This window comes from Aulostomus chinensis, chromosome 3 (genome assembly GCF_037954235.1).
Source record: "Aulostomus chinensis isolate RoL2024-O1b breed Wild chromosome 3, RoL_Achi_v1.0, whole genome shotgun sequence".
In the NCBI taxonomy this organism is placed as follows: Eukaryota; Metazoa; Chordata; class Actinopteri; order Syngnathiformes; family Aulostomidae; genus Aulostomus; species Aulostomus chinensis.
This window is the reverse complement of record NC_141322.1, coordinates 7450809-7477621: the sequence shown is the minus strand read 5'-3', so window position 1 is coordinate 7477621 and position 26813 is coordinate 7450809. Positions and strand designations below refer to the sequence as shown.

Below are 26813 nucleotides of genomic sequence, written 5' to 3'. Positions count from 1 at the left end.
ATACACCTTATCCAAATGCATGGGCTGTTATGGTAATTAAATTTTGTGGGCTCACTTTGGAGGAACAGCCTTCCACAAATTCTTTATTGCTTTATCTCTCAGCCCCTCAAGAACAAAGATGTGATTCCTCTGATCTGCCATGTGGAATCCTGTAACAAAGTCCACATTGTTGCTCTCCTCTGGCTTAAAATTCATCATGTAATTTGATAAAGCTCTCTCTGTAGCTTCTTGTGAATCTGTGAACAGATGGAATGCTGCTGCGTTGATTCTGAGGAGCTGAGTTCTCAGCTTGGTCATCACAGTTTGGTTGTTGTATCCAAAGAGGTAGATGATGTATCCAAATGGGCCATGACAGGGCTCCATTTCACAGCTGTCGTTCTTAACGTTGAGTGGGAAGGTTATCTCAACTTTGACTTGGAGTTGAGAATTGGCAATTAAGTAATGTCCAGGTGGGATGGGCTCAGTGTTAGCTGCTGGGTCTGTCATCTTCTGGCCCTTGGCACTAAGCCTCCTTGTATCCAGTGAAGGAGGAGAGCAGCTTTTGATTGGTAGCCACATTTTCAGGCCCATCTTACCAAATAACAGCTCGGAGAGGTTGAGGCTCACAATCCCAAAAGAGTTCAAATCCATCATCTTCTGCTTCAATGATGGGGCATTGCTGCACGTGTTATCATCTCGCCCTGTGCCAAACTTTGTTGGAGGTTTTACTTTCTTCTCCAATTTTCTGTCACGATCATGAATTTCTATCTCCAGAGGAGGACCGGAGAGAAGCTCTTGTTGTTCTCTCGGAGTCATCAAGCCAGTCAGAATCACATTCACATCTTGGAAATAGATGGTGTCTCCATGCTTCTGATAGTCTGTTCTGTGCATGTTCAAGTTAGGGAACTTATACTGACAGTACACAAGCTCACATTTTTCCTGAAAAAAGAACATTTACAATGTTAGCCATATTACTTGAACGTCAGAAAAGCTACTGTGTGATCACAGAGATAATATGTTCTTTAAAAATTAAAAGGCCACATAATATCATGAATAAACACTATGCAAGATAAAAGTCACACCTGTAGGACACTGAAAGGGACTGGGACTGAAGGCATTGAGGTCGCTGACAAAATGGTGATGACCAGTGGATTCAGTTCACACTTTAGTTGGCCTGATATTAGCGGCCTGTCAAGTTTGATGTTGGACATCACCTCATATACACCAGCCAAACAGACAGGGAAGCAATCGGTCAGCGAAGTCTCACCTAAACAGTAGACACAAAAGTGTAGACACTTGAAGACAAAATACATCAGCCGTATTTTGTGTTTGAACAGTTACTGTGCTGGTCTACATATTTCCATCCATCCATCCATCCATCCATCCATTTTCTTCTGCTTCCTGTTAAGGGTTTCTTCCGCTTCCTGTTAAGGGTTGCGGGGGGGCTGGAGCCTATCCCAGCGGCTACGGGCAAGAGGCAGGGTACACCCTGGACGGGTCGCCAGTCCATCGCAGGGCCAACACATTTAGACAGACAACCATTCACACTTACAGTCATACCTACGGTCAATTTAGAGTATCCAATTAGCCTAGTCCCCAATTGCATGTCTTTGGACGGTGGGAAGAAGCCAAAGTACCCGGAGAGAACCCACGCAGGCACAGGGAGAGCATGCAAACTCCACACAGAAAGATCCCGAGCTGGGACTCAAACCCGGAACCTTCTTGTTGTGAGGCAACAGTGCTAACCACTGCACCACTGTGCCGCCGGTCTACATATTATTTGGAAATAAAAAGAAAATATTTCCATGTTTTAAAAAGGCATTTAAAGATATCCCGAGAATAAAATACTCTCAAAAACAATGTTTCTGCTGGGCTCATTGAAACACAGTTGTCAAATCTCTCGGTCAGAAGTCGCCGAGGCATTTAAACAACTCGATGGTGGCAGAGTTCCAGGGGTGGATGATCTGCCTGCCTGGGTGTGATCCAACTATCGAGGGATCACATTCCTCAGCGTCCCTGGAAAGGTCTACGCCAGGGTACTGGAGAGGAGGGTCAGGGCGATAGTCAGCCAGATCGAGGAGCAGGGTGGTTTTTGTTCCGGCCGTGGAACCGTGGATCAGCTCTTCACCCTCACGAGGGTGCTGGAAGGGGCATAGGAGTTTGCCCAACCAGTCCACATGTGTTTTGTGAATTTGGAGAGGGCTTATGACCGTGTTCCCAGGAGTACCCTGTGAGAGGTACTCGGGGAGTATGGGGTGGATGGCCTTACAAACGGCTATTCAGTCTATCTTCCGGAGGAGTGGGAATCTAGTTTGCATTGCCGGCAGTAAGTCTGACTTGTTCAGAGTGAGGTTTGGACTCCGCCAAGGCTGCCCTTTGTCACCGGTTCTCTTCATAACTTTTATGGATAGAATATCTAGGGGCAGCCAGGTGGTGGAGGGGGTCGAGTTTGGTGGCGGGAGGATGTCGTCTCTGCTTTTTGTGGATGACGTGGTCCTCTTAGCTCCATCAAACCATGTCCTCCAGCTCTTGCTGGGGCAGTTCGCAGCCAAATGCGGCAGGGATGAGAATCAGCATCTCCAAGTCTAAGGGCATGGTCCTCAGCCGGAAAAGGGTGGCCTGCCCACTCCACGTTGGGGGGGGGGGGTCCTGCCTCAGGTGGAGGAGTTTAAGTATCTTGGGATCTTGTCCACGATTGAGGGTAGGATGGAGCAGGAGATTGATAGGCGGATTGGAGCAGTGTCCGCAGTGATGCTGGCGCTAAACTGGTCCGTTGCGGTAAAGAGGGAGCTTAGCCTAAAGGTCAGGCAATCTACGTTCCTAACCTCTCCTATAGTCGAGCTCTGGGTCATGACCGAAAGAACAAGATCACAGATACAAGCAGCCGAAATGAGTTTCTCCACACGGTGGCTGGGCTCTCTGGGTGAGAAGCTTGGTCATTCGGGAGGGACTCAGAGTAGAGCCACTGCTCCTCCATGTCGAGAGGAGTTAGTTGAGGTGGTTCAGGAATCTGGTGAGAATGCCTCCTAGACGCCTCCCTTGGGAGGTTTTCCAGGCATATCCAACCGTGAGGAGGCCTCAGCACCGACCCAAGACATGCTGAAGGGATTATATCTCTCGGGTGGTCTGGGAACGCCTCGGGAGTCCCCCGGAAGAGCTGGTGGATGTCGTTGGCAGAGGACAGTCTGGGCTTCCTTGCTAAGGCTGCTGCCCCCTCTACCCGGACCTGGATAAGTTGAGGACGATGGATGGACAGACGGAATAAAGCTTTTGGAGGTCCAGATGGATTTTTGTTATAAATTTACTCAAATAATGCCTCGAGTCAGCATCAACACTGCCCCTCATTCACACTCTTATTCAGTGTTGATGCTGACTTCTGATGCATCTTCTCAAAATGTTAAGTAACAAATTGTTGCTGCACACATCATGAGCATGAGTGTCAGGGTCCCATCCACCACATTTGACTCCTGAAGACTTGGTTTCTTTGTTCACCAGCTTCGAAAAATTATATTCTTGTAATTTTTGTCTGTTGACAGCATTTCAGTATTTCCAGTTTTTTTTTCACTGACAAACCTTCCAGCAATGCAAAGCCAGCGAATAGAGATTAACTATTTTCCCCTCTTGGAGGCTCTGTCTCTCTACAGCTGGAAAGTTTTAGCAGTCCCAGCAGAACCACAGCCTTCCATGAGTAGGTTTGAATAGTGACTGAAAGTAGCCAAGATGAGTTTCCTCTTTCTGGTTCTGGCTGTGACACAGCTGTAGTAACGGACCGCTTGCATTGTAATCAATTGAAGCTGCTATACTGACTTTGGAATCATTCAGGATAACACATGCAACATTCTCTGTTTCTATAATGTATGGAAAATAGTAGCAAAGTAGACAGCAGGAGAACACTTGGTATCGGTTAGGGTTAGGGTTAGTGTCATCCACAAACATAGCAACTATATTATGAGGGTTGAGCAAAACAGTGAATAAAGGGGCATTACCAGACAACACAGCCCAGGGTTCACCTACTTGGTTGTGAGGATCCGCATATATAAGGGGCATTGTCTGCATTAGATGACCAATCTCCAAAAATGGAGATGAGACACATTTTATTCGAGAAAAATAAATCTCAAATGTCTTAAATTGTATTTTACTGTTTGTAGATTTTGATATCCCTAACAAGATAAAGGTGCATTTTTAAGGTACCAAAACTCATCTCGTTGTTTCCTTAATTAACCCATCAACCTTATTGCGTTGGTCACTCAGAGAGCCGACTGTGCTCTGTCTCACTTGTGAAGTCTCATTTACCAAACTGGCATAGGTAAATAATTCCCTAAAAAAAATCTTCATTACTCATACCAATGCATATAGGGGGCTGCACGGTGACCACCGTGCAGTGGTTAGCACTGTGGCTTCACAGCAAGAAGGTTCTGGGTTCGAGTCCCGGCTCAGGCGCGGGATCTTTCTGTGTGGAGTTTGCATGTTCTCCCCGTGCCTGCGTGGGTTCTCTCCGGGTACTCTGGCTTCCTCCCACCGTCCAAAGACACGCAATTTGGGGACTAGGCTGATTGGATTCTCTAAATTGACCGTAGGTATGAATGCGAGTGTGAATGGTTGTTCGTCTCTGTATGTTTGCCCTGCGATGGACTGGCGACCTGTCCAGGGTGTACCCCGCCTCTCGCCTGTAAACGCTGGGATAGGCTCCAGCCCCCCCGCGACCCTTACTAGTAAGGACTAAGCGGAAGATGACGATGGATGGAATGCATATAGGTCAATGGGATCCTATAGGACGACCCTGTCTATGATTTCGCAGCAATAAACTCCACTAAAAAGTCAACCTTGAAGCACAGAAAAATCTAGGTTGACCCTGAAGTTACCTTGCTACCCCTCTAGTCCTACTTGGTAGTTGACATCCCTGAAAAGTTGAGAACCAATAATTAATCACCTCTTGTGATTCTGAGTAAATAAAAGAGCAACTTACCTCCAAACAAGCGAAGGGGACTGATTTCAACACAGGTATTTTTAGTCTTCTGTGCATGCTTGAGCTCAACAACATTAGTAACTGTTCTTTTTAAACCTGTTCACAAAGGTAGAGGCAGCATATCACTCAACCCACTCTTTATAAGAACAGATGACAAATAACAAGTGTAGTAGTGTTAAACTACAATTACTGCTGCAAGCTATTGCATGTTTGTCTCATCTCATAATTTGTATGCAGTGCAGGCTTTAATGGACTTTAAACATATCTTATAATTATTTGACAGTGATGATTACAGTGAATATATTTCATTTCATTTCATTTCAGTGCATTCATTTCATTCTGTCTCCTCTTTTAACACTATTATTACAGATGAGTACAGTGGACTGAGACAGAGCTCTCAGTGTATTATCAATATTCTGATGATACAATTTTCAATTACTGAATAATATCAGCCAATACGGTGTGGGCAAAAAGTAATTCTAGATTTGTGGTATATAACTCAGATGTCAAAAAATATTTTGGAGAACCTCTGAAGATCAAAATAGAACCCATTCGTCAAGCCAAATGACAAACACTAAACATTTAAGTATATCAGCCTACTAGAGAATCACAATCATCGTTGTAGTCAGTGCGCTCACCTATGACTGATCCCATATCTGGGCTGGAAGTATGATTCTTGTCCTCTTGCCACAAGTGTGTCCTTGTCTCACGTTGTCCTCTCATTTTGTTAACCATTGTACTGACGTCACCTTGGAGTGAAGGAATTAATGTCACAAAATCATTTCTCGTAAAATACTAAAAACATAATGTGGAAAAATTGGTGTAATTTGGGGGGAAAGTTTTGACTGATGCTCACCGTGTGTGTCAGGTGCATCTTCAACCCGACAGGTTTTCATGCGATCATGTACACAGAGATTGTCCCAGGTGTCACTTATCTGGAGTCGAATCTTATGAGAGTGGAGATCAATCAATGCGTCCCTGCTGACACGGATATTGAAGTTCTGGCTCCAGCCAACCCATATCCTCTCTCCCTCTTGCCAGGTCCTCTGAATCTGTGAATGTGACACAGAACAATGTAATTGAGTATTAATGGGACTAAGTTACAGAACCCAGAAGTAAGTTAGAATTGTTTAATATCTGGAAGCGGAAGATCAGGGGTTCACACTAACTCAGTGATTTTAATATTTAGGTCTACTGAATGAAATATGTCCATAAATGTAGCTCATTAATTGCAAAACATATATGAGTCTTAAAAACCACAATTTCTAAAATATAGTTAAACAAGACTACAAACATCATCATGGTGATAACAGAGTAAGTGTGAAGCTGAGTTGTAGTGACATTGAAATCAATCCCTGGTGTAGTCCCTTCACAGCTTACTGTTAGCTCTTTAACACTAACAATTGCATTTATGCTTCAAACATAAAAGTGGTGTTCATTTGTGAAGATTATCATTATGAACAAACATTGTAAGTCTCAAACCTTTGTTTACCATAGAGCTTATTTTTTAATGAGCCAAAATCCAATGCAACATATTGGGTTTTGATAAAGGGAGCCCATGGTAATACTAACTTTCTCTTGGATTACAAAAATAGTTCATCCCTGGGCACTCTATTCCAAACAGATGAGAAGCAGGCCCATGGCTATCGAAGCCCTCCCACAGATATTTGCTGTTAATTACATTTTGTTTAATTAAAAATATATGGGAGGATTTCCCTATTTTTACATACTTTTGGATATATTAACGCTTAAAATTATTTGATGTCAGATTAATGTTATCTCTTGCTATTCTTCATCGATTGCAGGTCAGGATACAGTTGGGTATAGCAGCAACAACTAATTCATCATTTGGCGTGGGTTTTAGCTCTGCAGGAAAGGTTTAACTGTAAAGTACAGGATACAACCCGTTGCTACTATGTGATGAATATATATAAATATGTGCATGAACTGGGGCATTTTGCCAACAGTAAGAATGTACTTTTATGATAGATAGATAGATAGATAGATAGATAGATAGATAGATAGATGGATAGATGGATAGATAATACCCATCAACATATAGATCTGTGATTAGGTGATGTTTACCATGAGCTCATCTTCCTTGTATATTTTGGCTACAGGGCCAAACACAATCAGGTCCACTTTGACTGTCTTGGTGGCAGCTGGCATCAGATTATATTCAATGTGATAGCAGGCCTGAGGTTTGTGAAACTTGACCAAATGATGCGGTGAGTTCTTTGTTCTCCTGGCCTTTACAGTAGTTCCATGGGTGTCTTTTTCTAAATGGGAATAAGCGTTTTTGAATAAGTTGTCATGTTTATTAATTGTGATTTGCAGAGGATGAGCACACAATCATTTTCACATCAGCTCATCCTGACAGTTATTTCTTGTTAATAATCCTGTGGAGCTGTAGGGATGCAGGAATGTCAGCATGCCATCAGCAGCAGCAGATATTGATCCATTTTTAAAATCATGGATATCAGCCCAAATAGCTGATATTAATATGCCCAGCTTTAAAAAAAAAAAGGTTTGTTCATTTTTGCTTATTGCTGTTTATGATGAAGCAACAATTAGCAAAGGGCTTTTCCCAATGTTATGAAAATAAAGAAAAACATTAATTTAATAATTAATACGACAAAAATGTAATTTTATACAGACAATATTGACAGTCAGCTAAATAGGTTGTAAAATATTGGTACATTGGTTATCAAAAAATATTTCAATATTGTGCAACCCTAATTAGCTGCATGAATTTTGCATAACACACATACCTCTGCCAACGGCCAGTGCAATATACACTGTCCATGTGACGTCATAGGAGCCATCATCTGCAAGTGTTGGGAGATCCTCTAGAGTGCATGACATCTCTCTCAAATCCTGTTGCATGGACAACATATCAGTCTGATGCTGGAGGACACCCTCTTGTTCTGGATCTACACCTTCATCACAGTCTGGCTGTGATTTACACAGTGCAGGTTGAACTTTGGCTCTCACTCCACCAGGATACTTTCCATGGCAATTACAAATATTTTGAAGGCCACTGTGTCTAATTTGATTCACGACTGTTTTAATGTCCAGCAGCTAGAAATCAAACAGGTAACAGTCCTCCAAAAAAGGTAGAAAAGTCTTTAATGATGCAGTGTGCAAAAATTTACTCAATCACAAAGTGACTTCTGGGCTTAAAATCACAGTTCTGTGAACAATGACATGCACTCTTGCAGGTTCTCTGCAATCTCCAATTTGGTCTGTCATCCTGTAAAATAAAATGACACATTCATTTAAAGACTGTCATCATCACTAACACCATCCAGTGCATCAGCTGACTACAGTTGCACAGCACCCTCTTAGTGAGTGAGTAAGGGGCAGGGTGAGCAGTAGTAATGACATCACATTATTATTGGATGGCTTTGGTTTTTTGTGATATAACAAAACATGGGCCTGACAACATGGGGGTCTGAGATTACATGCAGACAGCTATTTATATTCTTACAGACAGAGGCTGCATCATCACTGACATGCTCCAATCACTATGCTTCATCAGACCACACTAGATTTAAAAAAAAAAAAAAAAAAAATCCCACCTGAGTGATTCAGTGACTGAATGGCCCTAAATCATAGTTTTCTGGCCTCAGGCCCCGTACATACTCATGACCAATCCTCACTTTACTCCTTCATACACCAAATACCTTAATCTGAATCAGTATGATTGCTTTATTTTGATTAATGTATTGCAAATTCAAAGGGTAAAAACTGCTTTAACAGCTGGATTACTGCACAGGTGCATTGGACTGTCACAATGAAAGTACATGCTCAAATGAGCTACCTACTGATTTAATTTGTAGTGTGGAAAACAAATGCATTCAATGGTTGGCCAATTCTTACACATAGCACCTTAGAGAGGCAAGTTACAATGTATGAAACTTACAATGTATAAAATCATATCATCTTAATTATCCCCTTAGATCCTTAAACAGTTGCCCAAATAACACAATTAGGTTACATAATTAAATTCATATATAATAATAATAATGATAATAACCTAAATGATTAATTCGCTTAGTTATTATATTCATTGCCATAGAATCTGAGGCAGTCCCTTTACATCAAAAAAATAAAATAAACTAACTAACTAAAGAAATGAACCAACATTTTCTCCCTCATATAAATCATGGATGTATATATAAATGAAAACATACATCAGTTCAAGTTATTGGTTCTTCTTAGCTCACCTCAGCTTAACTCCGTGTGAATGGCAGTAAACTGACAATGGCATTACTCATCGCTTCTTTTTACATGGACTTGAATTTCTAAAGTTGCTCATCTAAATTTAACTAAACCTGTCAAATGCTGAGTACCTTCAAGAGGTTCTTTACTAGGTTATCAGGCTGACACAAAACTTCGACCTACACGATTTCCGTGCGGGTAACGCGTCGCCACGACAACCAGTGGAGGAAGTGAGTTTCCACTGGGACAGACCATTCAATGTCAGTGAGGAAAACAGAGCTATGAACTGTATTTTTTTTAACAAGCTTTACTTGCTTTGAAATTATCAAAAAAAAAAAAGGGAGAAAACGCAATAAATAAATCCCGGCCAACATGATTATTAGGCTGTAATCAAGGATATTCATTGATTATTGACAGCACACAAAGCCAGAAGTAGTAACTTTACTCATCTAACTGCCCAACCTGAGATATACATAAATTAATATGCTGAGATAATGTCAGATTAAGATATGCAACAATACCTTGTTTCATTCGACTAGCTTTGGTTTTCAAATGTCTTTTTCCACAAACGACAATCTATTTCAGTAGAGGAATCTCCGGAGCTTGAAGCTGGAATTTACGAGCGGACCTGGATGGCAGCATGTGCTCTCATAAAGGTAGTCTATATTATTCGTTGAGTATAGATGCCACTTAAAAACAGCATAAGTAGAAGAAAAGGTGAACATCTTAATATTATTATTATTATGATTGTTGTTGTTGTTGTTATTGTTGTTGTTGTTGTTGTTGTTGGTGTTAAGAATAAGAATAATGTGTTTTCTTTTATTTATTTATATTTTTATTTATCTTTACAAATGTAGACACATATGAACAGCCGGACAGACACAGGAAGAAAGGCAGACTGGGCTCGAGCTGCTCCTCGGCCTCTTCGTCTCTGGGGCATCTCACATCATGGCAAGTCAACGACTGAAGTTTACACACCTGGTGGCAATTATACAGAGGTTTGAGACCGTTATACGCAGGCCGTGTTGCTGACTTTTGTTGGGAGAGGGACCCCCTGTTTGGGGTTTGGGGGGCAGTGCTTAATTCAAATCTGCTCGGTCAGAACGCATACGCCTTACTCGAACTGCGCAGTCTGGAACAATGAACTCGCTCCGCGCACTGATCGGTGCTCGCAGAAACCAGCTAACAGAGTTTATGGGGTGATGATGTTGAAGTTTAGTAGAAACGATGGACTCAGTGGATCCGTATAGCCGACCAGCGCGCAGGACGCAATGGATCGTCAGCACCCTGGCGTACCACTACGGACTGGACCGGGGAGTTGAGAACGAAATTATAGTGTTAGCCACCGGACTAGATCAGTACTTGCAGGAGATCTTCCATCATATGGACTACAAAGGTGGAGGCAAAATCCCCGTAGATGACTTTAACATCTTGTGTGAGATTCTTGGATTGAACAAAGATTCGGCCGACGCAGAGTCCACCGGTGTCTTGACGTGTTTACCCAACGAGCTTACCTTCCGACACTTCCACGCCAAACTGTGCGGATACTTCAGCACAAAAGCAGGGTGTCAGTATGAGAACGGCCGGTTGCTGGTCGGCAAGGACAGTGAGCACATAGAGACTCAGATCCATCTGAGAAGCCCTCTGAGGCGGAGGGAGAAGCTACTTTGTGTGGGTTCCTCTCCCTTCCCAGAAGGTCGGCACGCCTCTGGCTGCAGGCTTGGCTCCTGTTCCAGGGAGTGTTATGAGGAGATAGTAGCCCTGGAGGAAGCAGAGGATCGAATCGCGAAGCTGGAGGATGAGAATGCCAGTTTGAGGGAGTTGATCGAGGACATGCGAGCCGCGCTGCAGAGCAGCGATGCACGCTGTTTAGCATTGCAGGTGAGTCCAGGATCACAATCAGATGGGGTGAACAAACCAAACACACATACCAATGCATAATTTTAAAGAATGCACAGTAAGTCCATGTGCTTGAGTGCGGCTCCCTGAAATTATGATTTGGGCCGCAATCAATAGCTGCCCCTTAAACCTGGGGCAGTGAAACACAGACAAAAAAAAAGAGATTGTCCAAGAAGTTTTTTTGTTATTGTTATTACAAACGTGTTAGCAGGCATGTTTGTCAAAATAATAACAATTAAACCGTTCCAGTAAGCTCAGGCTGCAGTACGCAGATCGAGGAGTGGCTCAACGTGGGTGGAACTAAACGTTTGACTCCGCACACAACCATTCGGAACCTATGCCGAAGCCTAACCTCTGTAGATGCAAAGCCTAACTTTCGGCACCGCGGAGTCAAACGTTTAGCCCCGCCCACATTTAGCCCAACCCCGATCTGCGTACTGCAGTCAGGTGAACTTGAGAAGACTCCCACTGTTAGGAGTTTTACTTGTTTACACTGAACAAACACTAGCATTGTACAGCATTCCTACATTACAGAATACTTTTGCCCGACCAGCATTGGACATTGTAAATTGTGTAAAAGAAGCCAGAGAGTCTTGCCTATACTTCATGGTTCCCAGGGAAAGCATACCTTGACTTTAATGATACTGAAATTTCAGTTTTCTGGTCTGGCTGTGGAGCACAATCCAGCCTTCAGAATGAAAATAAAATGGCCATCAACATGTGTGTCTTAAAGCAGGAGTCACTAACATAAATGAAAGTTTCCATATGCAGCATCTTTGTGTGGTGTTTACATGAAAATTTGATGTTCTTGTTCATCTTTTCTCTCCATGCCTTCAGAAATGCATCAGCTGTATGTGTGATCTGTCTAATCATGACTGAGGTGTTTGAAATTGCTAACTGCTATTAAATAGTGCTATTTGATAATGCTATGTCACATTTTAAAGTACAGCAAACATTTTACAAATTTGAAGGAGGTTCTCTGTGGATTTGTGACAGTGATATTACATTCAAAATAATATTAATGGTTTTAAATACATTATTATACTATTATACAATTGGTAATATAAGGAAACATGATTATAAGTGGAAATGTTTGTTGATGTTAATTGTCCATTCCAGGTATTTTATGTGATTCCCTCTTGTGAACTATTGTTCCTTTCTTCAGGTGGGACTATGGAAAAGTCACTCCAAACATAAGTCAGAGGAAGGCTGTTTTGTTGCCCACCAGAAACAGACTGCCCAGAAAAGTCAGAGCAATCTGAAACGTAGTGCCTATAGCAACATTAGGAGCATGCAGAACATTATCCATGAAATAGAGCTGCTGCGGAGCTCCACAGACCAACAGGTAGAGGATGCCATGCTGTGTAATCAGAGACTGGAGCAGGAACTGTGGAATTCTAAAGAGACTATGGCTGCACTAGAGGACTGCAACCAAGCCCTAAAGAGGGAGCAGATGGAAATGAGGAGGAAAGTGGAGGAAGCCAGGCAGGCACTGCTCACTGGCCTGGGAAAGGTGAAGGATCTGGAGGCTAAAGCCCGCCATGTCCCAGAGCTGCAGAGACACATCCTCCAGCTGGAATCAGAGCTGCTTTACTACAGGTAAAAAAAAAAAAAAAAAGTAAATGTGTTACACCCAGCAGAAATGCCACAAATTTAGTCAAACAGTTGCTCACAAGGACCATTCAAACCAAGAATAATAAGTATAACAACTAAGGAAGTCAGAGAGCTCCTCTGCCTTTTGGTCCCTTGCATGTTAGTGTTGAGCAGAGATGTACAGTTAGAGTATGTGGCTGTCCCATATAGGGAGGCATTGGTGAAACCTAATCATATTTGGATTTTGCTTGAAGGACAGATTAATGCACTGTGGTGCAAATATGACATATCCTATGTATATCCTATGTCTACGAGTTGGCACTGGGGAACACACACTTATGCAAACTCATAACATGACAGTGAAATTTGATGTGAATTGAATTCTGTTTGTTACAGTGTGCAATCTGAGTGCAGGGAAGTGTGGAGGTGAATAATCTCTATTTGAACTTGTGTGAGTGTGCACTACATTTAGCCTGGGGCTTCAGCCATACTGGCTTGTAACTGATGTGCTGTGATGTAACTCCTCCCATGATTTAGATGGTGATATTACAGATAACATTGTTAAAAGGAACAGGGTGCTGTGATATTCTCACAGCAAGCACAGACACACAGGATCCTCCAGGTACAATGACGATTAGTTCTATTCTCTGGTACAGCTTTGACTTGTTTGTACTACAGTGACCCTCCCATTGCCTCTTGAGGAACAATTGGGTTTTACAAAAGAAGACAACCCAACCCTGACATGTTCAGATACCAACATATTGTCCCTTAATAGTGTAGGACTTTTGGTTGTTTCTAAAATAGTGGCTGATGCTTTGCTGGCAGTTAGATATAGTTAATCACTACACTTTCTTGGGTGAACAGTGATTGTATGCGGCATACTTTTTTTTTGTTGAATTGTTAATTTTTTTTTAATTTATATGTATGATTTTTTTTTAATGTAAATTTACATTAGCTTGCAGGTGCAGTAAAAGAATCACAGAGAGAGTTTTCCTTGAGGTACAATTAATCCCAGGGCAACACAAGTGTCTGGCTGTTCATCATGTCATAGAGAAAATGACTTGTTTTGGCAAGTTACTGCATGGGAAGGACCTTTGTGGCTACACTCAACCATCATAGATAGCCAGAAAAAAATGACTCCACTTTTGGCTTCATGCCTGGGACACCGGCCGAGCTGTTTATGAATGTTTGATGTGGTTTACTATTCAGAATCTCAGTCTTGCAGTGTGTTAGTTTATTTAACAGGCAACGTGTGTGGCAAGTGGATCCTGCCTGAGCTCAGCTACTGTAGCTACTTGTTTTGGTGGAAGTAAGGGTGTAATCTGACTTTTACAATATAAAGCCACTGGTTAAATGTTTAGCCCTGTGTTTGTTTTCTTGCTCCAACCATAAATCAGTATCTGCATGTCTTGACTTCTTATGTAGAGATGTCTCTAGTCTAAATGGTTGTAAGATCTACATAATGCTATTATTATGGCCACAACACAGATAGTTATTACTTTTCCACAAAACTTTGAGCAATTCAAAATAATACATTTGGTGTGTATCATATCCTTCCTTTAACCCAAACCTCTACTAATCTATATGTATGCAGACTGTGTTCTAAAGTCTATTCACTGCCCTTCCATTCATACCCTAATGGCTAATAATTCAGCAGCACAAAGGTACTGACTTGTCAAGACTGAGCTCCATTGAGTGGGAACCTCACCAGACTGGTCTGCTTTCTGTGCTCACCTCTTTCACTCTGCTCCCAATGACCATGAGAACATAAGTCTCTCCATCCTATGGATCTTGGTAACCAAGCTCCATGAACATTCCCACAGAAAGCTGTGGGGCTTGCTTGGTGGCATCTCATGCAATAACACAGTTAAAAGAGATGCATATTAATTGAAGCATCTTTAGTTTGCTGTTTGTTTCTAAGCAAGAGTAACCTCCTAAAAATATGCATTTGCTAGTGCAAAAGTTTACTCTCCTGTTATGAGTGACACAATTAATATCATAAACCTGTCTTAACAGTGGGATTGAGAGTAAACTCCTACCCACCAACCATGCAAATGGGTGAAAATGATCTATTCCATTGCATCTTGTCATACCTGCAAGCTGATATTCCTGTCAAAATTGGAGCCTCAATGTCAGACGCTTGTTCTACCATACTCGCTCCAGATTCTGCAGCCAGTGATTAGAAAAGAACCAGAATTATGTTGATTTTACACATTGTTTTAAAGAGATCAAATTTTAAAAAATTAGATGCATGTGTTTTTCAAACGTTTCTTAGAGGTGAGCTTATTCTCAAGAGGGCTGCATGACAGCATGCAGCTGGTTAGCATGCATTTGTAATCAGTAATCATGCAATGCTGTGATTAGCTGTAGCCTATATAAGAAAAAGGTTTTGTGTTCCTGGGAAAACACACATCATAGAATGACACCAGAATGGGCCTAAAATTGATGTGTTCACTTGACTTGTTTATATCACTGCCATTCAGCTTGTCAGAGGTGTGGATAATATACAGTATGATACTGTGTTTAGTGCAGAGTCATTTGATCCAGGAATAAATGCAGATTGCAATCCTTTCAAACTGAAAACAAAAGTCAGGAGCGTTTTGTGTTTGTAAGTTTTTGTCCAAATGAATGTGTATAATTAACATTTTACTGTATTTGCTTTGTTTCTTTTTTTTAATCCCCAATTTTGTAACCCATTTTTCAAACACTCTGTGCCAATTTACTATAATCATGGGCACTACCTGTGCCAAACAGGCACTACTATTTCTGCCAACCTGGGGAGAGCCCCGAACTGAACTCATGCATCCTCCTGTGCATGGCCTGTTAGCAGACTGCCACTTGTCATGAGACAGGGGGGACTTCCACCTGTTGGACGTAGCAAGTGGGAGGATCATGTTAGTCCCACTGATTCTTTCCCTTCCCATCAGGTGCCCCCATTGACCATAGGAGGAGCTGTAGTGACCAGGATTGTTGCATGTTTTTGTCAAGGGTTCCTGTATAGGAAACCTTTGGGGACATGTTGAGAACATGCAAACTCTACACAGAAAGGCCCTTTTGCCGACCCCAACCAAAGTGTGGGCATTGGGGAGATGACGCAGAGGACACACCATTCAGCACCTACAGCGTCCTCTGCGTGAATCGAACCCAGGACCTTGAGGCGACAGTGCTACCACTGCACCACTGTGCCCTCGTGCTTTGTTTATTATGTGAAAATTACACAGGGTTGAATGAGTTATTCAGCAGGCTTTTGAGCTGCTGGTAGACAGATTTTATACCTTTGCTCAGAGCCAGGCTCAATGTTCCCCTCATCTCCTCCTTCCACTCCTAGCAAAGAAGCGTTTTCTCAAAATGTCAAACTAGTTTGGAAGTATTCATATGTGATTTTAGACATATGTGATTTCATCTTGATTTCGGTCCTTTACAATTTTCTCATCTTGAAAATCCCCCACAAACTTTCCACCAAGAGCTCAGCTGAAGTCATCAGTATGAAACTTAAGATGCGTGGGTGTTGCATAACATGTCTGTGATTTCTTTGGACTGTATGCTAGAAAAGAGCTGAGGCCGAGACTAAAGGGAGTTAATGAGTATAAAAGTCTTTGTATGACTACAAAAGTCTCTTTACTTTCTTAGCAGCAGAAGGTAACAGGAATCTAAATTATTCACTGTTGCTTTAGTGGGGCCAGAGGGATTAGACAATAGAAAACACATCTACAGGAACAAAAAGAACTGAGGGGGAGGAAAGCCTACCACCATCTGGAGGAAAAAGCAAACACTGAACTGTTTGTTCATGAAATGACAGACATGTTTTTCAAGGTCTGCAAGCAAAGAAGACTTACTTCGACTGACCATCTTCTTTTTGTTTTACCTTGGATAAAAACTTATGGTGGAGGAAAAAAAATCCCTTTAAAATGAACACTGGTCATTTTCTGACCACCTTTTTTTTTCTTTATTGTGCTCTTTCTTTCATTTGTTTCTGTCTATACAATATGGGTTTCTAGAGAGTATATCCAGTCACATGTATCCGAATATTGCAAGTTTAAACTTTATAACTTTAAACTTATCTGGATGCTGCTAACCCCTGGTCCTCCAAAGCTAGACCCAAGGGAAGCAGTAATCTCCCAGCCTTTTCATGCTCTCTGCATGGTGCCTAAGAGTAGAAGGGAGAGGAGGGTCCAGCAGACCATTTATCTGCCTCTGCACAAGAGCTCCAGCATTGTGTGGAGCAGGTGCTGCTGAGACATTCCGATCCTGTGAATAACACGTAAAGGACACGCTGAAGCCACGTCTGGGACCCAAAGCATTCTGCTGCTGCTGCTACTTAACTGTTGTTGAACTGCCTTAAAAATCTTCAGTGCCAGCTGGGCTAATTTTCACATTAAAGTGCTGCCCTTCTCTCCCTCTTTGTGTTTTGGAGGTATGCTAATGTCAACTGTAACACATCACATGCAGAATATCTTAAATGCCACTCACCTCTATTTGTATTCCTTTTGCCATTTACTGCAAAATTCATTTTTTGCTTTCAGCAGCCTCCATGCCATATGACTGAGGAACTCAAAATCAAAACCAGTCTTATACTGTAAATTTTGCTTTTTGTCATAGATCTGCTATATGTCAACTCTGTGGTGTGGAGCAGGTCTTGTTCATTGACACCTCTTTGCAACTGTGCCTCTATATTCATCAGTTGAGTTTTCTGAGGAGATTAGACAGAATTCTTGTGTCTGAGACTGTGATGTTATCCAGAGGAAGTTGAAATGACTCCGCTACATGTCCTCAATACTCACAGCAGAATCAACCACAACAAGTGGAAGCACAGCAACAGCAATGCAGCACTAGTTGTGCGCCATGTCTATTTATGCACTGTAGTCCAAAGCAAGTTCCTCAAGGACTGTGTGAAGACCAACCTGGGTTAATAAACCTGGTTTAAGTGTCAATCAGTCAGTCTCTATTTATTGTTCTATCTGTCGCACTATTGTTGATCATGCAATTGCTCTATCATACTATGTATCTATCACTTTACTCTCATGGGTGCATTGGGCCTTGGAAAAAAATGGCAAAAATACTGAAGATATATTTGAGTAGGGGCAGCATGGTGGTGCAGTGGTTAGCACTGTCACCCCTCACAGCAAGAAGCTTCTGGGTTCAAGCCCCGGCCCAAGCACGGGATCTTTCTGTTTGTATGTTCGCCCAGTGATGGACTGGCGACCGGTCCAGGTTGTACCTCACCCAGCCCCCCCCCCCCAACACTTAAGTGTGTTAAGTGCACTTATTAGTGGTAGAAAATGGATGGATGGTTGGATGTTAGAGTATTGCTGTGGTGGTGATGTGATATACATTAGTGATTCCCAACATGTAGGGCACAGCCCCCTGGTGGGCTGCCAAATAATTTCCAAAATAATATGAGTTTTGTGGGGGGTGGAAATGTAATTATATAAAAATAAAAATATACAGAATATTGTTTTAAATGTTAAAACTCTGTTACATGTAAAAGGATATCAAAATGTTGAAATATAATTTTCATTATTTTTTTCCCTTCAAGTATTAGACATGTGACAAGCAAATGAGAGATAGGAAATTTTGTTGTGATCAGCAGACCACTTTGCAGTGGGACAGCATTGCACTTGACTTGTTTATGTTTGATGCTGATGGCTGAAACTGGAGTGTCAGGATTGATAGCTGGCTAGCAACAGGGACAATTAAAAGGAAAGAGAGACAAGACACTGATGGTGAATTGACAGGTGGGCCTCAAGAATTTTTGAGACTTAAAAGTGGGCCCTGAGTTAGAAAAGGTTGGGAAACACTGATGAATAGAGTTTCGATGAATAGTTGTTTTGATGAATATGTGTAGTATGTTGATGTTATGAGTGAAGCTTGCTTTTGCCTGCTAATTCCAGGTCATTCTGAAGCGCTCCACAAGTGATCCTTGTCTCTTGGACAGCTCTTTTGATAATTATTTTAACCCCTCTGTCAGAAATCTGTGAGGAGTACTTGTTGTGGTGGGTTTATGGTGAAATGATGATTTTTCCTCTTCCCGATTATGGCTTTAACAGTGCTCACTGGAACATTAAGTAGTTTAGAAATCCTTCGATAACCAGTGGCATCAGTAAGTTTTGCAACAATAAGGTTGCAAAGGTCTTTTTGGTTGCCTTTTTGCACCTCCATTTCCTCTTGTGTTCAATACATTTTTTCCTGTTTAATTCCGTTTTTTAACCCAACTTAATTTATGGACATCTAAGGTTTGATTTCAATGTGTGTTGATTTTTAATGTGTGGGTTGCATGGGTCATATTGAGATCTGGTGAAAATTTCATATCAGTAGCATCTTTAGAAATATATTTACTGAGAAAAATGGTGACGTGTTTAATACTTATTTTACATGTTGTATATGCTAGCCAGGTAGCGTAGCTAACTAGCTAGGCATTGTTCAGAAACTGTATGCTGCTATGATTGGTTGATTCCAATGAGAGCATTTAGTGATGTCATGGAGTGAATTGCCAGTAGTTTTGTTGTATGTCTTCTACATAGATAGATAGATAGATGTACCAGCTTTAAAACAAAGTCAACATTTTATTGTTTTCAAAAAGACTTAAATGCAATATGTCATCTCTCCACATGATCATTCTGACCATGGCTGGCTGTTGCTATGTCATACACTTTTAATATCAGAGGGAATTTACTACTTGAGTTAGAAATTGAGAAGTGTGAACAAATGGAACTATCTGAATGCAGAGAGAATGGATATTTGTGTCAGATGAAATTATTAGTTGCCAGCATGACTCAGAGGTAGAGTGGCTGTCTAGCAACTGAAGGGTCACTGGTTCGATACTCACTTCCCCGATTGACCATGAGCAAGATGCTGAGCCCTTAATTGCCCCTGATGGCCCTGCGACGGACTGGCGACCTGTCTAGGGTGTACCCTGGCTCTCGCCCAATGTCAGCCGGGATAGGCTCCATGGATAAGCGATATAGAAATGGATGGATGAAACGATTAGATGCAATTGCTACTGAAACACAATTATCACTTTAAAAGGGGGCGAAACATGCAAAAGTACTATACCCTCCCTGCATTCTCAAAGTGGAAGGGTAATGGTATAGGTAAGTCTGCATACAGAGATGTCTTGCCTTGTCTTCTTGTTACTGTGCATACACTGAAATACATTTATAAATAAAAACAGCTTGTACAATGTGTTTCAGATGAATAAATGTAATATCTGAAACACACCAGAGGCAATATCAGGCAGCAGTGAAACACTGTGGATTGTTTTAACCAAGTGAGCCCTGGTGCAAGGTATGGGTGTCTACATCATTTTAGGTGCTTAATTTTTCAAAAATATTTAATGAATCGTAGGGCAAAGGAAGGATTTGTATCAATACCAAAAATGTAAGCTTTTTTTGTTTTTTACTTTATGCCTGTCTGCTACAGAGGTGGAGTGATATAGTCAAGTCCAGTCAGTTCTATTTGTAAAGTACCAAATCACAACAAAAGTTATCTCACGACACCTTACAAGTGGAGCAGGTCTAGCACCACACTCATTCAATGAATTTACTCCCAACAATTCTCCATGAGCAAGCATATCTTGCAACAGCAGCCAGGAAAACCTTGTTTTTAACAGGCAGGAATGTTGGGCAAATCCCAGTTTAGTGAGAATAACCATCTGCTTTGACCAGTTGGGAGGAAAGACAGCAGGCGAGTGGGGCAGAGACAAAGACAGATAATGCACATACAAGGATGTGAACAGGCTAGAAGGAGAAGGACAGCAAACAATACTAATAACTAGCTACCGATAATCACATCTACATGTTCAGGTATAAGTAGGTATGGACAATTATATCACAAGCTGACAGTTCTATCAGTCTATGAATGTGTGAATAGAGCTGTTAAATCACTGAGTATCAATGATCCCTTACTTAAAACAATTAATATACACACAGTGACCCTGATAAAACCCCTCAGAAAAGAACAGCTGCATGGTACACAGATGAAACTGGTTTAACAGGTAAGAAACTACACCCCTGACTCCTTATATTGTGATTTCAAAGGGTTATACATATGCACACCTTGAAGTCTGAAATGCATTTGACTTCGTCTCTCTGAAATTCAGTAAATTATTTTGGATTTGGCAGGTCAAACCCATTCATTCTGCTTTTGCATTCAGTGAGTTTTTGTGCCTGTCTATGGAACACTGATCAAGTTACTCTGTGCTCACTCCTCAACCATTTTTCAAGATGTCTCTCTGGACCACATTCAGGTGTCTCTGCACATTTTGTTGGAATTCACATGCTTACTCATCATTATTAAAACCAACGAGCTCAAACTGAAGCTAAGCTATAGTCAGCCAGTTTTTTCTTGCAGGGATTTCTCTTTCTCTCTCTTTAGGCACAGAACTGTCTCTGACCTGTATGCATGTCAAAGGCCTGAGCCAGCCCCCTGGCTGCAGTATCCCCTGAACACAGGCGATATCCTCCCCCAACCACAATCAATTAAAAGGCAATTTGTCACACCGAAGCCTGTGTTTGAAAAAGTCCCCCACCAGTTCATTCCAGAGTGACAGCATCTCCAAGCAACCAGCAAAGTTTTGTGTGTGCTCACATCCGTGCACCACTTGCATGCAGGTTGGAGCACAGCTGCTGTTTCACTGTGGCCTCCAACAAACTAAAACCTGATGGACCGATTGTGTGGAATCATGCTTTAATTATTGACCTTCACTGAAGTCAGTTCTACACAAAGAAACCTTGAGCACAGTTGTATAATGTTGTGTTAGAGAATAGTCAGTCCCTTGCCAACAGGATGTAAGAGTAAGCACTTCCTAATTTTTTTTTTCCTCTTTTTTCAAGCTTTTGAAAACCTTTTTGAAATTTTCTCCTTTTTCAGCATGACATCATCATCATCATTATCATCTGGAAACACTTATTCTTTGATTTATGAAGCCCCCCTATCAAATTTCCCTTTCGCGAAAGATCAGACATCAGGACAAACCAGAAGAAAATTCAAACCATTACAGATAGATTGATCCACATACTGCAGTCTCAGTCCCAAATGTTTTGATTCTTAGCATGACAGAAAGCAAACCAAACATACAGACTATACTTTTTTTTATGCAGATGGAAAAAACAGGATCAAAAGTGTTTTGGGCTTAGAAATGTTTTGCTCCTAGTTTGTTCCATCTAGCATCAGCCCTTATGATTTTACCTCACATATTGCAAGTGGTCTCTTCCTCAAACAGTGCCATTCTGGACCCACTTCACTGTTTAAAAAGCCTTAAAGATATCATGTCTGGCTTCAATTACCATACCCAGATTTGGCGTACAACATCACAAGCCTTTATAAGAGTATCATAGTGGTTGTAAATGTGGCTTAATATACACAGCCTTGTGTTACATGATATGTTCTCTTTGATGTTGGAAATTATTTGAAGCTGATCAGTTCTCATCTGTGCTTATGTGAAGAGCACTTGTACCCTGTCACTGTTTATGTCCTGAGATTCACTGCAGTTTTTGCACAGAAGATAAATGTGAATGTTCTGTTGTTCAGGTCAGAGGTGGCAAATCTACAACTCCCAAGAAGCATTGGGGCCGAGCAGCAGCCTAGCTCTGGTGGCAGGCTGGGGCAGAGATATTGCTCTGACTCCCAACATGACCGCTGTTCCCCAACTGGCCGTGCTGTAACAACCCCAGACAAAAGTAAGACATTTTCTTTAAGCACAAGAATGCAGGAGACATGCTATTTACCAGCAGTGCCCCATAGCACCTGATCATGACCATGGCTTCTAGCTAGTAAAGTATGATTATTATATGAATGACGGTGAGTTGTGTTGTCTAGTGGAGGAGCAGATGTTCCGATCAGTGGAGGGCCAGGCAGCCTCTGATGAGGAGGAGGACAAGTGGACTGGATATCAGCAACAGCGTCTGGATGAGGTGAAGAGGATCTTGACCCGACTCTCCTGCTGTGGTGACAGGTACGGTACTCCTCCATCATTCACACCACATTACTAGTTTCACCATTTTCCCTATAGATTATTGTTTGACTTGGACATGTGAAACATAGAAGAAGATAAACTTTCACTTATTTCTTGAAATTTTATTTGAATTTCCAGCTAAACAAGAACATCTACACATAGTCAATCATTACTACTCCATAATTACGAGTAATCAGAAATCAAGACTAAATTACTGCCTGAGTTGTCAGCAGTCAGTACTACTTTATTACATGTGTTATCAGCAGTCAATACTACATTATTCAATTACTACATTTTGACATGAGTACTCAAAACTTATTTCCAAATTATAACAAGAATAGCCAGAAGTCATTACTACACCATTACATGGGTACCTAGTAGTCATAGCTGAAGAATTCAGTACTCATTTCTATATTACTGCATCTGTGATGAGAAGTCATGGCAGTCAGTTGTCAGTACTACATTACTGTATGTTTATGTAGTAGTAATTACTTCATTATTACATGCATATTCAGTAGTGATAATTACATATTTCATGTATACTCAGTATTCATTACTACATATTATAAGAGTTGTCAGTTGTCAGTACTCATTAATGCATGTGTATGCTGCAGTCATTACTATAGTATTACAAGAGTGGTCAATAATCTATTATTACATGACTGCTCAGAAGTCATTACTTAATAACATGTGTACTCAGTAGTTAATACTACATTATTGTGGGTGTACTCATGACTACATTATCACAAGTCCTAAGGGCAGTGCTATCATATCTATCCACAGGTATTTCAACTGCCTCACTCTTTTCTAAGTGGAAGTTTGATGAGATAGTGATGAGCATAATACCCTGTTTGTACAGTTTGACAGTTTGTGTAATTGTTAGACTCACCTTTACATATTGCTCTGCTAAATGTCCTTGGTCAGGTGCGAAGACAAGGCTTTAAAGAAGCTTATGTCTCATTTTGGGAGCTGCAGGAGTGAGGAGAGCTGCAGTGCTGTGGTGGACCTCCTGGAGAGGGTGACCAAATTACATAAACAGCTTGAACTGAAGGAGAACCAGGCAGAGATTGACATGGACCAGGTATAAACCACCACTGACCTTCAGCTCACACACCACTCTCCTGTGTTCTGCTAGAGAGTAAACTGTCCTGTCTGACCATGCTGACGTCATCATGGTCATATGACAGTATTGTGGTATCCTAGATTAGAGGAGGGCTTGTGAAGGTTGTAATGAAAGTCCAGGCTTCAAAGGCAAAAAGGCAAAACCAACAGCTGGTGTGGCAACATCCACCTCACCAAACCACCACCACCAGCCGCTACAGTGTGTGTGTGTGTGTGTGTGTGTGTGTGTGTGTGTGTGTGTGTGTGTGCAGCTGTTTTTTTTACTGAAGCTGACCACAGAAACACTCCCCCTCGTTCCATATGACACCAAGGAATATCCTAAATTAAAGGTCTCTTGCTTCAGTAGTATTTTCACAACAGGAGGAGGAGCGGAAGGGAAACTGATGTCACGTGTTTCCAGGATGTCTCAGTTTCATATAAACAGTGCCCTCCTGTGAGGCTTTGTTTATCTGCAGGATGTGTGGGGTGAGAAGTGTGTCCACATAAAGGTTCACTGTATGTTCAGTTGGCAGGCTGACATCCTTATGCCTGAAAACATATGACATACACATTTAAGGTAGGTATATTTCTATTGTATGAGATGTTTTTTTATACACTATTATTATTTGTATTCGGTAACTCTTGTAAGCATGTCAAATAGTGTACAGCTAAAAACACAGTTAATGGGACAAAATTTGTCACCCATATTCAACATTTTTAACTTGTATGGGGTGAATGTGCAAGTGATGTGAACTGTGTCTTACATTTGTGCTGAATCACCCATTGAATTTGCATTTTCACATTGACTTTAATTGAAATTTGCATTTGGTCTGAACATACGGCCTAAAAATACTGTCTGCTGGAGTTCCTTTCATTCAAGAGGCTTCATCTGTGCAGTGGCTGATTTCATTCTGTGATATCACATAGGAATTTTAATTCATGTCATGTCACAAACATGTCTACAGATCTACAGAGGGAGCAATAATGTGTAACCATATGGGTTCTATCTAGGTTGCTGAGGCCAAGTGAAGCCGACATGCATACCTGATATTAATTCTCCAAAAATCCAGACCCAGAAATGTTCTTGAATCACAGTAATTCTCATCCATTCCTTTGCTGCAGCCAAAGAAGCATGCTCCATCTTGTAATCTTATCCATGTAAGCAGAAGCCATCATATTATTTACTCAAATTCTGTTTTATCATGTTAATGCGAAAGACATAGTTCATTTGTATTCTGTTACCCAGACTCACATGCAATTACTTACACTAAAACAACATGTGAGATACTTAGTTTGTCACAATACATCAGTGGGTCCTGGAAGTATTGATGTTTTGTACCACCTGAACTTTTCAACCACCTGTACATACCCCAGTTCACATATGACGCCTGCTTTATCAGTGGCTAAACCAGCATACCTAACATTATGGCTATCTCTGCCAGACAAAGTACTGGATGCTTTGGAGGGCTCTGCAGTCTGTATGACTGTTCCCACTGATAGTTCCTGCTGCTCCACCTGGGCATTGATCTATTGTGCTAGTTTGAGAAATTTAGTTGGCATACATGGTGCTCTACACCAGTTGGAATTGATCACACTGATTTAATTTTGATGGAGAATTTTGAGAGTATACAACAAATATATCCTTGGGGTACCTCATACCGCACGGTGGTGCAGTGGTTAGCACTGTCGCCTCACAGCAAGAAAGTGCTCGGTTCGAGCATGGGATCTTTCTGTGTGGAGTTTGCATGTTTTCTCTGTGCCTGCATGGGTTCTCTCCAGGTACTCCAGCTTCCTCCCACAGTCCATAGACATGCAAGTGGGGACTAGGCTAATTGGATACTCTAAATTGTCCGTAGGCGTGGCTGTGAGTGTGAATGTTTGTCTATGTGTTGGCCCTGCAATGGACTGGCGACCCATCCAGGGTGTACCCTGCCTCTCGCCCGAAGGCTGCTGGGATAGGCTCCACCCCCCCAATTAGGTACAGAGCAGTGTGCCCGAAAACGTAAATACTTCTAGTGATTCACGCTACAGTATGCTGAATGATTTTGCACATTCTGGGAGTGTAATAATGGTGCATCAGATAAATCCACTGTGTTTTGCAGAAAGTAGATGACAATTGCTCTCCACTGATCATAACACGTAATAATTGTTATGCATTATTCGGTCTTGAACTGTGTCTTTTCTGAACTTTTACAAGGACTATGCTGTGTCTTCCAGATCCTGGTGCAGGAACTTCAGCAGAAGGCAGAGGAGAGTGAACTGCTTAAGATGGAACTGCAGATGTTGGAGACAGAGAGGGTTCGTCTGTCCCTGGTGGAAGAGAAACTTGTGGATATTCTGCTACTGCTCCAGCAGCTCAGAGACCTTGTGCGTCACATTTACAGTACAGTTGACTGTTTCAGTCTTATAAGGCTTAGACACTAGGTCTTCACAGAAAGAAACATCTAAACAGTTGTTGGACCAACCTGTCAAAAAAGAATGACCATTTTGCAAGTTTTCACATGGACTATGGTCCTATCAGTCTCCTATTGATAAGGCTACTCATTGAGTGTGTGTGTGCCGTAATAATTGTAAGGGTTCAACTGCTTGTTAAAATGTATGTGAATTTCTTGATGGGGATTGTCTTGACTCTCTGTTCTAGAATGTCTCCCGGAGGTCTCTTGGAAAAATTTTGCTCAGCACGTTGGAGTCCTGTAGCGACCCGCAACACGGTGACTACAATTCATGCTAAGTAAAATCAAAACAAACCCTGTGAAATGTGATCATGAAAATGTTCAGTTGTAAGGTTCAGTTACTCAGTTCTTCAGCACTCACATCTGGTTTGTTTTTGAACAGGAAAAGCCCACATTTTGGAGGTGCTCAACGCTCTTTATCATGAGCTGGCTGCCTGTGATATTCTGTCTCGGGGTGGACTCTTGGAGTGATTGCAGATCAGCCTGTGCCTCATTGTCTCCTGCTAACCAAGACTGCCTCCTGTTGGGCCCAGGAGTGTCCTTAACATCTGTGTTAAAGTGAACAGCTGTGGAGGACAGTGGTGGAGTAACAGATGGATTTATGTGTGTATAGTTTAGCATACTGTAGCTTTTATACTCTTTACAT

General features: G+C 41.6%; 2 protein-coding genes across 8 annotated transcripts in view; one reads left to right on the top strand and one right to left on the bottom strand.

Moving 5' to 3' along the window:
* cfap92 (cilia and flagella associated protein 92 (putative)) overlaps positions 1-9407 on the bottom strand; it is a 20612-nt gene extending 11205 nt beyond the window's left edge. For 4 of the 6 annotated variants that reach the window (XM_086198415.1, XM_086198414.1, XM_086198416.1 and 1 more), the window contains exons 1-8: positions 9175-9406; positions 7717-8198; positions 7031-7224; positions 5802-5997; positions 5584-5694; positions 4946-5041; positions 1062-1246; positions 56-918 (exon numbers count right to left, since the gene is read on the bottom strand). In XM_086198415.1, coding sequence (XP_086054541.1) covers positions 56-918; positions 1062-1246; positions 4946-5041; positions 5584-5694; positions 5802-5997; positions 7031-7224; positions 7717-7840 — 1769 coding nt within the window. In that variant the 5' untranslated portion in view covers positions 7841-8198; positions 9175-9406. Of the gene's footprint in view, positions 1-55; positions 919-1061; positions 1247-4945; positions 5042-5583; positions 5695-5801; positions 5998-7030; positions 7225-7716; positions 8199-9174 lie in introns of all 6 variants that reach the window. The other 2 variants (XM_086198418.1, XM_086198419.1) reach the window with 2 other exon arrangements.
* efcc1 (EF-hand and coiled-coil domain containing 1) lies at positions 8268-26813 on the top strand. 2 transcript variants are annotated; one of them, XM_086198420.1, is made up of 9 exons: positions 8268-9825; positions 10027-11050; positions 12234-12667; positions 22190-22338; positions 22478-22613; positions 23538-23694; positions 25932-26081; positions 26356-26425; positions 26550-26813. In XM_086198420.1, the coding sequence occupies exons 2-9, from the start codon at positions 10397-10399 to the stop codon at positions 26636-26638; spliced, it is 1839 nt and encodes a 612-aa protein (XP_086054546.1). In that variant the 5' UTR covers positions 8268-9825; positions 10027-10396; the 3' UTR covers positions 26639-26813. The 2 variants fall into 2 exon arrangements, with proteins under 2 accessions (XP_086054546.1, XP_086054548.1); XM_086198422.1 differs by having other exon boundaries at positions 8268-11050; positions 23589-23694.